The sequence below is a fragment of the Aegilops tauschii genome, chromosome 7 (genome assembly GCF_002575655.3).
Source record: "Aegilops tauschii subsp. strangulata cultivar AL8/78 chromosome 7, Aet v6.0, whole genome shotgun sequence".
Taxonomy (NCBI): domain Eukaryota; kingdom Viridiplantae; phylum Streptophyta; class Magnoliopsida; order Poales; family Poaceae; genus Aegilops; species Aegilops tauschii.
In genome coordinates, this window is record NC_053041.3 from 429,714,488 (window position 1) to 429,727,078 (window position 12,591).

Consider the following 12,591-nt stretch of genomic DNA (forward strand, 5'->3'; position numbering starts at 1 on the left):
ATCTATTTAAATCGAGGGAATTCATATGGTGACTTCTCTTTATAACATATCCTCCCAATATTAGGGAGCTATATTAAATATTTCTTTAATTTGGAAATCACCATTACACACTTGCAAATTATCTCAATGCCTTTGTTATCTTAATTCTTGGTCTCCAACCTTGCCATATATTCTTTCATCATATTCCGGAGCTCCACCAAAAATCTGAACATTTTTGGACCTTCCCAACCCTCACTTGCTATTCAAATCATTTGAATTCAAATCAAATGAGTTTGAATTTAAATCTTTTAATCATGGCCTTTTCTATTTTCTCGGAACAAGAACATTTTTGTGAGTCCGGGAAAATAATCCCCATGTCCAACTTCTTTCCCTAACCCACTCTTTCTTTTCTTCTCTCTAGTTTCTTTTCTATTAAAAGAAATATGAGGGAGAGAGAGAGCACAACCTTGCAACCCAGCCGGCCTCTTGGGCCTAACCAACCAGCGCCGGCCCACCTAACCCTCCTAACCCTAGCCGCTTGACCCCTCAACCCCTCTCGTTCCCCTCCGCTGCCACCCACACACGCATGCATCGAGCCAGGGAGAGCCCTGCTCGATCCCCCCCTCTCGATCTCACCCCCATCTTCCCGCAGCGCCCCCATCTTCCCACAGCGCCCCTCTCCCTCGATCCCCTCCTTCTTCCTTGCTTTGCCAGGGAGAGGAGCGAGACCCCGCGCCTGCAGCCGTCGTCCTCCGCGCCCAGCAGGAGCGTCGCGCCCTCATCCCGTTCTCCTCTGCTTTGCCTCTCCGTCGCATGGCCAGGCGCCAGTGCCGCTGCTGCTTCATCGCCCGTGCTGCCATGGCCCTCCTTGTGCCTCTGCTTCCTCGCCCTCGCCGGATTCGAGTCCCTTATGCGGTTGGGTGATTTATGGGACCCCCTTGACAGTTCGCTTTGAATAAAACTCCTCCAGCAAGGCCCAACCTTGGTTTTACATTTGCCTACCTAAGCCTTTTCCCTTGGGTTTTCGCGAGCCCGAGGGTCTTCTTATTTTTACCCCCGGGCCAGTGCTCCTCCGAGTGTTGGTCCAAACTAGAGCACCGTGCGGGACCGTCCCTTGGCAACTTGGGTTACGTTGGTACCTGTACGCTTAGCTTATCCGGTGTGCCCTGAGAACGAGATATGTGCAGCTCCTATCGGGATTTGTCGGCACCGCGGGTGGTCTTGCTGGTCTTGTTTTACCATTGTCGAAATGTCTTGTAACCGGGATTCCGAGACTGATCGGGTCTTCCCGGGAGAAGGAATATCCTTTGTTGACCGTGAGAGCTTATAATGGGCTAAGTTGGGACACCCCTGCAGGGTATTATCTTTCGAAAGCTGTGCCCGCGGTTATGTGGCAGATGGGAATTTGTTAATGTCCGGTTGTAGAGAACATGACACTTGACTTAACTAAAATGCATCAACCGCGTGTGTAGCCGTGATGGTCTCTTTTCGGCGGAGTCCGGGAAGTGAACACGGTTTTGGGTTATGCATGAACGTAAGTAGTTTCAGGATCACTTCTTGATCAATTCTAGTTTCACGACCGTTGCGTTGCTTCTCTCCTCGCTCTTATTTGCGTATGCTAGCCACCATATTTGCTTAGTGCTTGCTGCAGCTCCACCTCATTACCCCATCCTTCCTATAAGCTTAAATAGTCTTGATCTCGCGGGTGTGAGATTGCTGAGTCCTCGTGACTCACGGATACTTCCAAACAGTTGCAGGTGCCGATGATACCAGTGCAGGTGATGCTACCGAGCTCAAGTGGGAGTTCACAAGGAACTTGGTCGTTACTATGTTTAGTTTCCTGATGATCAGTAGTGGAGCCCAGTTGGGACGATCGGGGATCTAGCATTTGGGGTTATCTTCTTTTCATTTGGATTTGACCGTAGTCGGTCTATGTGTGTATTTTGGATGATGTATGAATTTATTTATGTATTGTGTGAAGTGGCGATTGTAGGCCAACTTTCTTTATCCCATTCTTGTTCATTACATGGGATTGTGTGAAGATGACCCTTCTTGCGACAAAACCTACAATGCGGTTATGCCTCTAAGTCGTGCCCCGACACGTGGGAGATATAGCCGCATCATGGGCGTTACAACCTAGGCACAAGACGAGGGTTATCAAGGCTGGTTTTGGTTGTGTGTTTGACTTGAAGGTTGATTCCAACATTTCTCGTCCTTTGATGGGCAACATCTACACGAGGATTGACCCTGCAACCATGATTCTAGACATGGGTGAGGCAAACAAGGTTCTGCGTATTACAAGTGATGCTATTGACCATCCGTTTGGTTTCCCTCAAGGTAATCGTACCCCTCCTAGGCCCTCGAATGATGGTTTCAATGATGTTGTTATGAGGTCGAAGGGAAAGCTTGGGTACGCTAGGAGTGACGACATCAAGACAAAGGATCTGCGGAATATCCTGACAGAACTTGTGAAGGATGAGACGAAGGATGATCTTGCTCTGCAGGTTTTTTACCTGATTGTTTTCATGAAGGTGGTTATCCCTCGAACGTCTACACGAGTGTCCAGGGAGGCTGCAATGGCTGAGAATCTTGTTTTTGAGGATATGGCAGATATGCACTACTGCCAGTTGGTTGTTGACGATATTTGGAGTGTTGTTGTTAGGTATCAGCAAGGTACTAGCAGAGGAAAAGATGTCACAGGTTGTGCCATCGCGCCGCTTCTTATGTATCTGGACTGCCTTATCATTGGCAAGACGCCTAATATTTACTTGAGGACCCCTCGCATCAATTTCATGGATCAGGCCAAGCTTCTTGAGCTTGCTGCGGCTGACTTGGTCAAGAAGGGTGATGATGACCCAGCCAACTGGGTGTTTGGGAAACTGCCTGTGAGTGTTTCTATGCATTATTCTTTCCTATGTAGTTTAACTTGAACTTCTGGTATTGTCTTGTATATTTTTGTTCCCATGTTCCTTCATTTGTTTTCTGACGCGTTGACTTTTGTTTTTGTATGCAGTGGAAGACACATGCTGAGGTTGTGTTCTTTAGGGTATTGAACGTCCTGTTCTAACTATGCCTCATTCTGCCGGCCTAGGGAGTGGAACTTCCCCAAGATTTGAATTCTCCTGGGATGTTAATACCGGTGCCCCCCTGTAGATCCAGGAGGTTCTTCTGCCTGTGTGAGTGCTGCAGGTGGCATTTCTTCCGAGAATTTGTTTGAAGCTGCCAATGTTTCGCTGTTAGGATTGACAGTCTTCTTGAAACTGTTTGTGGGGAGTTGGCTCGTGTTCCTTCAACTGCTGAGCGTCTTAGTCGCGTTGATGGGATTCTTCCTCCTGGACACGGATTTGATGCCGAGTCTTTGAAGGAGGTCTTATCTATTGAAGCTAGATTTCTTGAAGAGCTTCGTCAGAGAACTTCCCACCTCCGGACTAGCGTTGGGCTGTTCAAGGAAATGCAGGATGCTCGTTGCAAGACTTTTGAAGATGAGGCAAGTGTTGTTGTGAGACAGATTCAGAGGCAGGATTCTGTTCGTTCGGGTCGTGAAGGAGGCCATGTGGAGCATACCAAAGAGGTTTGTTTATGTTGGCTTTTGATATTTCTTTGCACTAATGTTCAATGTTAGCTTTCAGTTATTACTGTTTGTAGTCATAGGCGACCGTTATTGATTTCATGTGTCGTAAACTGTTTCTTTTTAGCACTAGTGTTCCTAGGTGACCTTCTCTGTTTATAGAACCTGAACTTCAAGTGCTACAGCACCTGAACTTCCATGACTTCGATGACTGGCCCTTTTTGTTCCCTTTTGTATCTTAGAGTAGTTTGATATTTGACCTGCTATGTATACTGTATTTGGACTTCCATTATGTGTCAGTTGTGATAGCTGACCTTCTCTGATTATGCAATGTGAACTTCTGCTGATTAGGTATTTGTTTTCTACATGATTTTTTTGTAGGCTGTTGATGATGATGCTAGGGTTGAGGAGGATGTTTTACCTGCGCATGAAGCTGCTCCTGTGCATGAGGCTGCCCCGGTGCATGAACCTGCTCCCGCTAGTGGCGTAATAGTTGATGAGGTTCATGGCAGTGAAAATAAGGTACCATTTTTCTTGTCCATTTGTCTTGTTGCCCCTGAAACGGACTTGCTGCCCCTGTGCATGAGGTTCAGTCAGCCCTTTGTAATGACTTTCTGTTTCTTTTGCAGCAGAATGATGATGTTAGTGTTCCTCCAGAGAAGGTTGCAGACAAGTCCATCTCAGGCACCGGCTGCTCCGACGGGGTGGACTTGACTGAACCTCAGTCGTCCATTGGTGCTGAGGTTTCTGATGCTGAGCAGGGCAAGACAACTGGAGACATCATTTTGGAGAAAGATCCTGTTGAGTCTGCTGTTGAAACTGGTGGTAGTGCTGCTGCAAGCCCGGAGAAGTCTCCTGCAGTAGAGCCATCAGTTGATGTTGATGCTGTACAGGCACAACCAAAAGTTTTTCTTGTTTCAAATTCTCCAGTTGCTCCAGTTGCTGCTGGTGTCCTTCCCGACGACACTGCAACGTCTACTAGAGACGACGATGAAGAGACCGAAAGCGATAGCTATGGAGAGGAGGTTGATCATTCCAGTGCTGCCACTGGTCTAGGCAAGGATCCATGAAGAGAGGAGCATGCTTCTCTCTTCTTTCCCCATCCCCTTCCCTTTTGTTGTTTGGTTTAGTCTATGATATCCCCTGTGAACTGCCTGTGTGGTCTAAGTTGAACTTCTGGTTTTGTTGTTTGTCGTGTGGGTTGTAAAGAATGTTAAGTGAACCTGTTTTCTATGTGGGTGAAGGTTTGTAATGCATGGGTTGTGATGTCTATGATGCTGTGGTTTTATATTTTCTGATGTAGCAGCTGAGATGTGCTTATGTTTTGAATGTTTATGCTTGAATGTTGGTCTTAATTGAAACAGTCGTGAATCTATGTGCTTGAGTGTTGCTCTTAATTGCTATTTCTTTTTGGTGAGCAGATAGCGACCTTGCTGTCGTCCGAAAGAAGGTTGATGACTTTTATTACAGTGTAACTAGGCTTAAGAATAATCGTTCCAAGAGGTGAGTGCAGCTGGTCAATATTTACATCATCCATGAACCCCCTGTGAATTGCCTGTGGTTTCATACCTGAACTTCTCTACTATATGTACCTGAACTTCCTATTTTACTTCTCTGGTGTTGAACTTTTGGCCTCTTTTGTACTGTACTGCCTGTTGTGATATAGCTGAACTTCTGTGCTAACATGTGTTATGAACTTCCTGAGTTCCTGCTGCTGAACTTGTTTTATTTTCTATTTGCTTGTTTTAGATCAACGATTATGTTCCAAAACAAGGAGTGTGAAGCTTCTGTTGAAGATGTTGCAATATCTTTTGGTCCTCGTGGAATGCTTCGATCTAATGTGGCTGAATGTGCACTCTACTGTCTACGTGCGAAGTATCAGGGATCGGATAAACTCATCCTGCCGTATTGGGTTTGTGTAAGTCAACCATATAGTGATTTCTTTTCTGTTTTGTTCCTTACCATTTTAGTTAAAACTTGTTTGTCTCATTTTTGTATTTTTCATATGTTGGTGTTGTCTGCATTATTTTAGGACAAGATTTTCAGAGGTCAATTTGATTCCCGTGTGAGGAAGTACTTCATGGCGAGTGGTCCAGATAGCATGGATGCACATGATTCGGTATGCAATATCTTGTTCTTTGCCTCTGTATTAGTTTTGCAGTGCAATCCACTGTGTTAATATTTGTGTTATTTTTCTTTGTACCATTTGATATTAATTCTCAGTTTTTAATGATTCGTGTGTTTATGATGCTTCAAGTTGTTTTCCCCACTTTTGACCCGCATGAGATTCCTGCTTCCATGGGTGGTGTTGGTCATTGGGTTTCAATATTTCTTGACATGAAGAATTCAAGGTTCCAGCTTCTCGACTCCTATTATGGACCAGAAGATGAATGTGCGGTACGCCTGTTTTGGCGGATGACCGACAACATCAAGAAGCTTTGGAAGGATGCCAGCAACGACAGGGAGACACCCTCCAGTCCTCTTACCATCGACCATTTCGCTCTCGATTGGATTGATGTGCCCCAGCAGCAAAATAAGTATGAGTTCCACTTTTTCTCTTTATCACATCTGTTTAACTGTAGTTGTACTTAAGCTGCGATGTGTTTTATTCGTTGGCTTTCTTTTTCTGTTCTAACACTATTCTTTTACTGCGTTTGATGGCAGTATCGACTGCGGATTCTTCATGCTTACGAATGTTAATTCGTATCATGACGAGGTTCTTGCAAATTATTCCCATGAGAATATCGCAGATATCAGGAAGACGTGGCTGTACTCAATCGCTTCTTCTAACCTGTTTGAGACAGACTTCCAAGCTCTGTTTGGCTACTACACATGTAAGTATTGGAACTTGGACTGCTTACCTGCACTGCATATTTTATTCTACCTGAACTTCATATTTTTCTCTGAACTTGGACTTCTGCTCGAGATCTGGCTGGGCAGCTGGTTTTAGAAGGAGAGGGGCATTTTCTTTGTACATGAACTTCATTTCTATCTTTTTTATTTTGCTTGTGTGTTTTGTTTCAGTAATTTCTTTCCTTCCATTGCTTACTTGGACATGAGCATTTTCTTTCTAATTGAACATTAGAGATGATGCCTTCCTATGGTTTTGTTAGCTGTAGTTGAATGATTTCCAGTTCATCGGTTTATCTTGAACTGTGCCTTTGGTTGTGCCTGAACTTCATTTAGTTTTTTACTGCAACTAATTTTTTTAGGCCAGCTTGAGTAGTAATCATGTCATCTTTATTAGTTGGACTGCACATTGTGCTGTTCCTGAACTTCAGTTGTATTTAATGGTGATGTTTTCTCTTCCTTTTTCTTTGACAGTAGATCCGTTGGACTTGAGCGATTACCACTACTCATTCCTTGGGTCACAGAAATAACAGCCTAGGGAGGAATCGATGAGTACAGCTCCGATAGAAGATGATAGACCTTGAACCCTTATTCCTTCCAAGTTGGGGAAGCAGGCTGGTGGTATTCGTGGTACTCTAAAAACCCCTTGCTCCAGGAAGGCTGATGCAGTCGAAGCAGCCGAAGCAGAAGTTATTTCGTCCGATGATGATTTTGAGAAGATTGCTTACCCGAAGAATGTCAAATGTGCTGCTGGTACTATTGCTGGTAGAGGTGGGAAGAATGTTGTCATCACCAGGAGGAAACTGGCAGTTGAGTCTGGGAACATAACTTCCTCCAAGAGAGCATCAAGATTGCCTTTGAAGTGGCGTTCTCCTCTCGCTCCCCTAAAAAAATACAGTTACCCTCATCTGTCCGAGGCCCGGAAGTTGAAACAGTATGTGCTGAGTAAAGACGGTCTGGAGAAGTATTCTGAGTGAGTTTTCTTCTTCTTAACTTTGTTGCTGCCAGAGATGCTACTCTGTGTCTGAAACTTCTGTTGTTGTAGTATGTGGGCTTCTGTTCATTTCTCCCTTGCCTTGGAGTTATAGTGTCTGAACTTCTGTTGTTGTATTGTCTGAACTGTCGTTGTTGTAGTATCTGAACTTCTGTTTTATGTCTCCTCTTGCCTTTTGAGTTATAGTATCTGAACTTCTGTTTGTTGTTGTATCTGAACTTCTAATATTTTTTGCCATCCTTTTGTATTCTACAGGACAAGCTACTGCATGTTTACCATCCCTGCGAATGTGATTGACCTCACAGGACATGTCCTTTATACGCTTTTCGGTGAAGGGCAGCAAATGGAAGGAGACATAATGGATTATCTCATAAATTTGTGGAAGGATAAGCCGGAGACCTCTGAGATATTCACTAGTGCTGACAGGGTTGTACTTAGTCCCTACTTCATACAGGTTTTAGTTCTTTGCACCCCTATCTCCTTTTTTTGCCTTAGTTTTGTTGTAGTGGCATTTGGGAGGTGTTTTAATTGTGTTTTTGTGAATGCACAGTACTGCCTGGAGTATGATTTCTTCGGTGCAACAGTTCCAAAGTTTGATGCAAAAAAATCTGCTGGTCTCCTCCCAATGTTTGTTCGCAAGGAAGAAGACCTTCTTAACGCAAAGCTGGTTAGGTTTTCATAACTATTGCTTTTTTAAATTTCATGTGCATCCTTTTGCTGAGTTTGTCAAGAAGTTTTTGTTCATGCCGGTTCTTCAGTACATATGCTTTTATAGTTTGTGTTCACCGGTCCTTTCATTCTTGGCAGGTTTTCTTGATTCTATTCAAGCCAATTGGCACAATGGCGCACTACAGTGTGTACGTGGTGAATAGATATCGTGGGAGCATTGACATCCTTGATTCACTTCCTTACGCTAATATGGAAACGTCGCGAACGAGTTTCCACAGGGACTGTCAAAATATCGTGAGTGTTTCTTAGCCTGTACCTCCTTTCACATTCTCTTGTTTGACACGAAGTTTATTATGCCTTGTGTTGACAAAATATGTTGCTGTCTCTGTTTTCGTAATATTGCTTGAACTGACTATCATTTGGAATTTGAACTTCTGCTATTTGTTTAGGTGGATCTTATGCAAGTGCCGCTTTTTATGTACCTGAACTTAACTATTTTGGTTAACATGTTTTTGACTTCATCTAATTTTGTTATTTCTGGCAGATCAAGAGATTTGTTGGGTTGCTCGAGGAGGTGTACGGCAAGGCTGCGTACAAGGCGAGCAAGCAGCCTAACTGGGTGACTATTGTAAAGGGGCCGACTTTTATCGATGTTCCGAAGCAGAAGAATAATGATTGTGGTTTCTTTGCCGTGAAGTTCTGCTCTTCATATGATGGCGATGAGATTGTTGAAGATTTTGGTGATGTGGAAGTATGTTCTGTCTTTGTTCTTGTCTCATCATCCTTTAATTTTTCTTGTGTGTTTTTGTTGAGACGCTCCTGCTGTGGTTTTACACATCCGTTACTAAACCATCGTTTCACTTTCTTTGTTTGCAGGCTGCTGCAGATGAGTGGAAGGCTGAGTTCATGCACACTCTGATTTTTAGCTAGAAGAATGAAGTCATGCGTTCAGAGCTCCCTAAAAAGATCCAGTCCTTTTGCCCGTGAATTCGAAGAATTAGTTTCATTGTAGATTTGATTTCGTACAGTTTTTTAGGTTTGATAATGATTGGAACAATTCCGTAAAGATTTGGTTGTAAGAATGTTTTAGTGATTTGTGTATCTATAGGTGCAGCACTATTACTTATGATATTGTGGACAAATGTATTTGGTGTGAAGAATGATTTGGCTTTGTGAATGTCAATGTACTGCATCGTTTTTAGTATCCATGTGTTGAATGTTTTTTCCCGAAAAGATGTACCTGAACTTCTCCCTTGGTTATGGTTGAACTGCTTGATTTTTTTTGTGTTGTTTATTTTTGGGCCCCAACATATGATCGTAGACTTGAACTTCTGCTTTGAGATGTGGCTGGGCTGCTGGTTTCAGATGGAGAGGATATTCTGTGTTGTGTAATGTATTGGTAATTCTCAACCCAACCAATATGTATGCTTTTGCATAGAATCTATATTTGTTTTTTTTGTGTTTTTTCAAGTGCGAATGTATTTCAGCTGTAACTTTGTGCAGAAATATTGTTGACGTTTCTTTATCTTTTGTCGGCATTGTACATGAACTTCTGCACGTATCCAAGCAGAACTTCACATTTGAACGTGTTGTCTTAGGCTTGCTAACCTTAGTTTATGCGGTGAAACTTTATTTTTTAAGCATATTTTTTTCCTACATCGATTTTATATACCAGAACTTCTTCTGTAAGCTGACCTGAACTTCAAAACTGTATGATTATTTGCTGGTTGCTCTTTTATGGAATACAACACGAGCACCTCCTTCCATAATATACCAGAACTTCCACTGTAATCTTAGTTGAACTTCACAGTGTATGTTTTCATTTTTGTTCTTGCTTGCACTCTGCATGAAATACATGACCAGCACAACACTTCCTCTCATAATATACCAGGACTTCTGCAGTAAGCTTACTTGAACTTCACAATGTATATTTTTCATTTTTGTTCTTGCTTGCACTTTCATGCAATACATCACCAGCACATCACTTCCTCCCATAACATACCAGGACTTCTGCAGTAATATTACTTGAACTTCACAGTGTATATTTTTCAATTTATTACTGCTTGCTCTTTCATGCAATACATCACCAGCACAACACTTCCTCTCATAACATACCAGGACTTCTACAGTAATATTACTTGAACTTCAAAGTGTATATTACCAGGGGATGACATAATATTCTGCACATTGACATGACATAAGTTTGCATTGTGTTAATTGACCTATTCTAACTGTTCATCAGCCTTGCGCTCCTCCTAGGCTTTTGTGGTAGAGGTTTTTGCCTGACATGTACCTCTTCCACTTCATCGTCCTCTTCCTCTTCGTCGTCCTCTTCCTCTTCGTCTTCCTCTTCTTTGACGGTGTCTTCATCTTCGTCTTCCTCTTCATCTTCCACCACTTTCTTGTTGATGGCTCTAGGTTTTGCTTTATGTGTCTTCTCTGTCTTTTTGCTTGTCTTTTCAGCATCTACGCGCTTCGGGCATGTTCTTGCATTGTGTGGTTCATACTCCTTGCATATGCTACAAAGTCTGCTGCTTGCTTTCTTTGGGTGTGGTCCCTTCTTTTGTTCCATAACTTTGGGCTGCTGTTTTTGAAATTTAGGTTGCTTGACCTCCTCATCATTGTTTCTTTCCAAGAGTGTTGGACAGGTCAGCTTGTTGTGTCCCGCAACCTGGTTGCACACACTACATTTCCTGTGTCCAAGTGGCACCCCGTTCTCATCGAGCACGACGACTCTTCCTGCAGGTGGTGCCTTTATCTGAGCTCTCTTGTCACTTTTCTTTGCTGCAGTAATTTTCTTCCCACTCTTTGTTTCTGAATACAGCGGCAGTTTCATCGTCTCTTGCTATCGCTGCTCCATTGATTGGCCATCACCCTGCTTGCATTGGTTGGCTTCAGCGGTGGCGTTAAGCATTTCAGCTGCATAATAATGAAGGTCATCTTCAATTTCAGCGTCCTCTTTAGCCATCCTTTCGTCAGCATACGCTTGATTTGCTGAATGTATTGCATCAAGCTCTTCCACGAGCCTCTTGAGAACATAGTAGGCTCTGTCATATTGCTGGTCACATCTCATTGCTTTCTTGTTAACCATCAAATTCAGTTGCAGCAAGATGTCTTGCTTCGATAGCCTTGAGCTGCCATCCAATGTGGTTGTGTTGTAGTCCCTTGTATCAAAGGTTGGTTGTGATTTTGCAGTCTTTGTGTAGCGTTTGAGGATATACTTGTTTGGAAATTTGTCAGGCTTGAGGTAGTCCAGTATGTTCATGATGTGAAGGCAGAACATGCCTGCATTTTGTGATGAATGCAGAATACATAGTTTGTGAGCTAGCAATGAGTTTCATAAATTTTGATATGATACTACTAGTCTAGCTATTTAATGAGTTTGTTTTTTTGCTCACCTGTGTGTGTCCATAGCTTGTATTCACACTTGTATATTTCATTCTCTAGGTCAGCTACAACCTGGAATTCATGCTTTGACCAGGAAAATCTTTCTTCATCATCATGGCCAGGCTTGTTGTGGTAGTACACAAGGTACTTAGTGGGCTCTGCTGTACGCTTTGCGCGAAATAGCGTGGCTTTTCTCATCCTATTCCTCATCTCGGTGTACACGGCTCTCGTGTACTTGATAGACATGTCTTCCTCGTAGCCGTAAGTTGTTTTTGTCACAGGATTGGTCTGCGCATGTCAAAAAGTAAGATATTAGTCGAAGCAGAGTCATGGGTTTCATTTTTTAAAATTCAAAGTGCACATGTTGAAGGTAAACTGAACATGATGGGGGTGTTTTGTACTTGTCATCATACCATGCTGGTCATTGTTTGCTCGTTCTCCTTCTGCATCCGAGTTTGTATGCAAGCATTGACCCGCCTAGCAAACTTGTGTAGGTTCTGGGTCCCCTTGACAAACCCTTTCTTTAGCACGTGGTTCATGCTCTCGCTTCGTTGTGTGGATGTCATTCTAGCACAGAAAATGTTCTTGTAATATGCTGAAATCCACATCTTCCTATCACTCCAGAGCTGCATCATCATCTGGTCATTCTCCAGGTTGTACTTGTGCACGAGTTCAGCCCGGGCATCTTCAAACTCTGTTGGTATCAGTGGCCAGTTTAATAGCTGTGAACTCCTCTTTGAATGTTTTATACTTTTTGTACAGCAACGCGAGGTATTCCCTGTACTTCTTTATGATGTGCCAACGGCATAGCTTGTGGACGGTGTTTGGAAATGATTGTGGTATAGCTTTCGCCATCGATGGGCATTGGTCTGCATGAATTAAAAAAATGAAACTTGATTCTTTTTTGTACTGATGGTGAACTTATGTTGTACAAGTACTTGAACTTCACATCTAGCAGTATGGCTATCTAAGAATGTCACATGTATTTTTTCTTACAGCAGTGTTGCTGAACTTCTGTGGTACCAGTGCTTGAACTTCACACTTAGTAGTAGGACAAACTAGTAGTGTCACACTCAAAATTTTTCTTAAAGCATTGTTGTTGAACTTCTATGGTAGCAGTGCTTGAACTTCACATAAATAACTA

The 12,591-nt window shown here is 43.0% G+C and overlaps 1 protein-coding gene across 1 annotated transcript; it reads right to left on the bottom strand.

Moving 5' to 3' along the window:
• Nucleotides 1-10,905: 10,905 nt before the first annotated feature.
• Nucleotides 10,906-12,302, bottom strand: LOC141027236 (protein FAR1-RELATED SEQUENCE 5-like). Its single transcript, XM_073504219.1, has 4 exons — nt 12,251-12,302; nt 11,861-12,141; nt 11,459-11,735; nt 10,906-11,345 (listed from the first exon to the last, which is right to left on the bottom strand). Exons 1-4 carry the CDS (start codon nt 12,300-12,302, stop codon nt 10,906-10,908), a joined length of 1,050 nt encoding a protein of 349 aa, XP_073360320.1.
• Nucleotides 12,303-12,591: the final 289 nt, after the last annotated feature.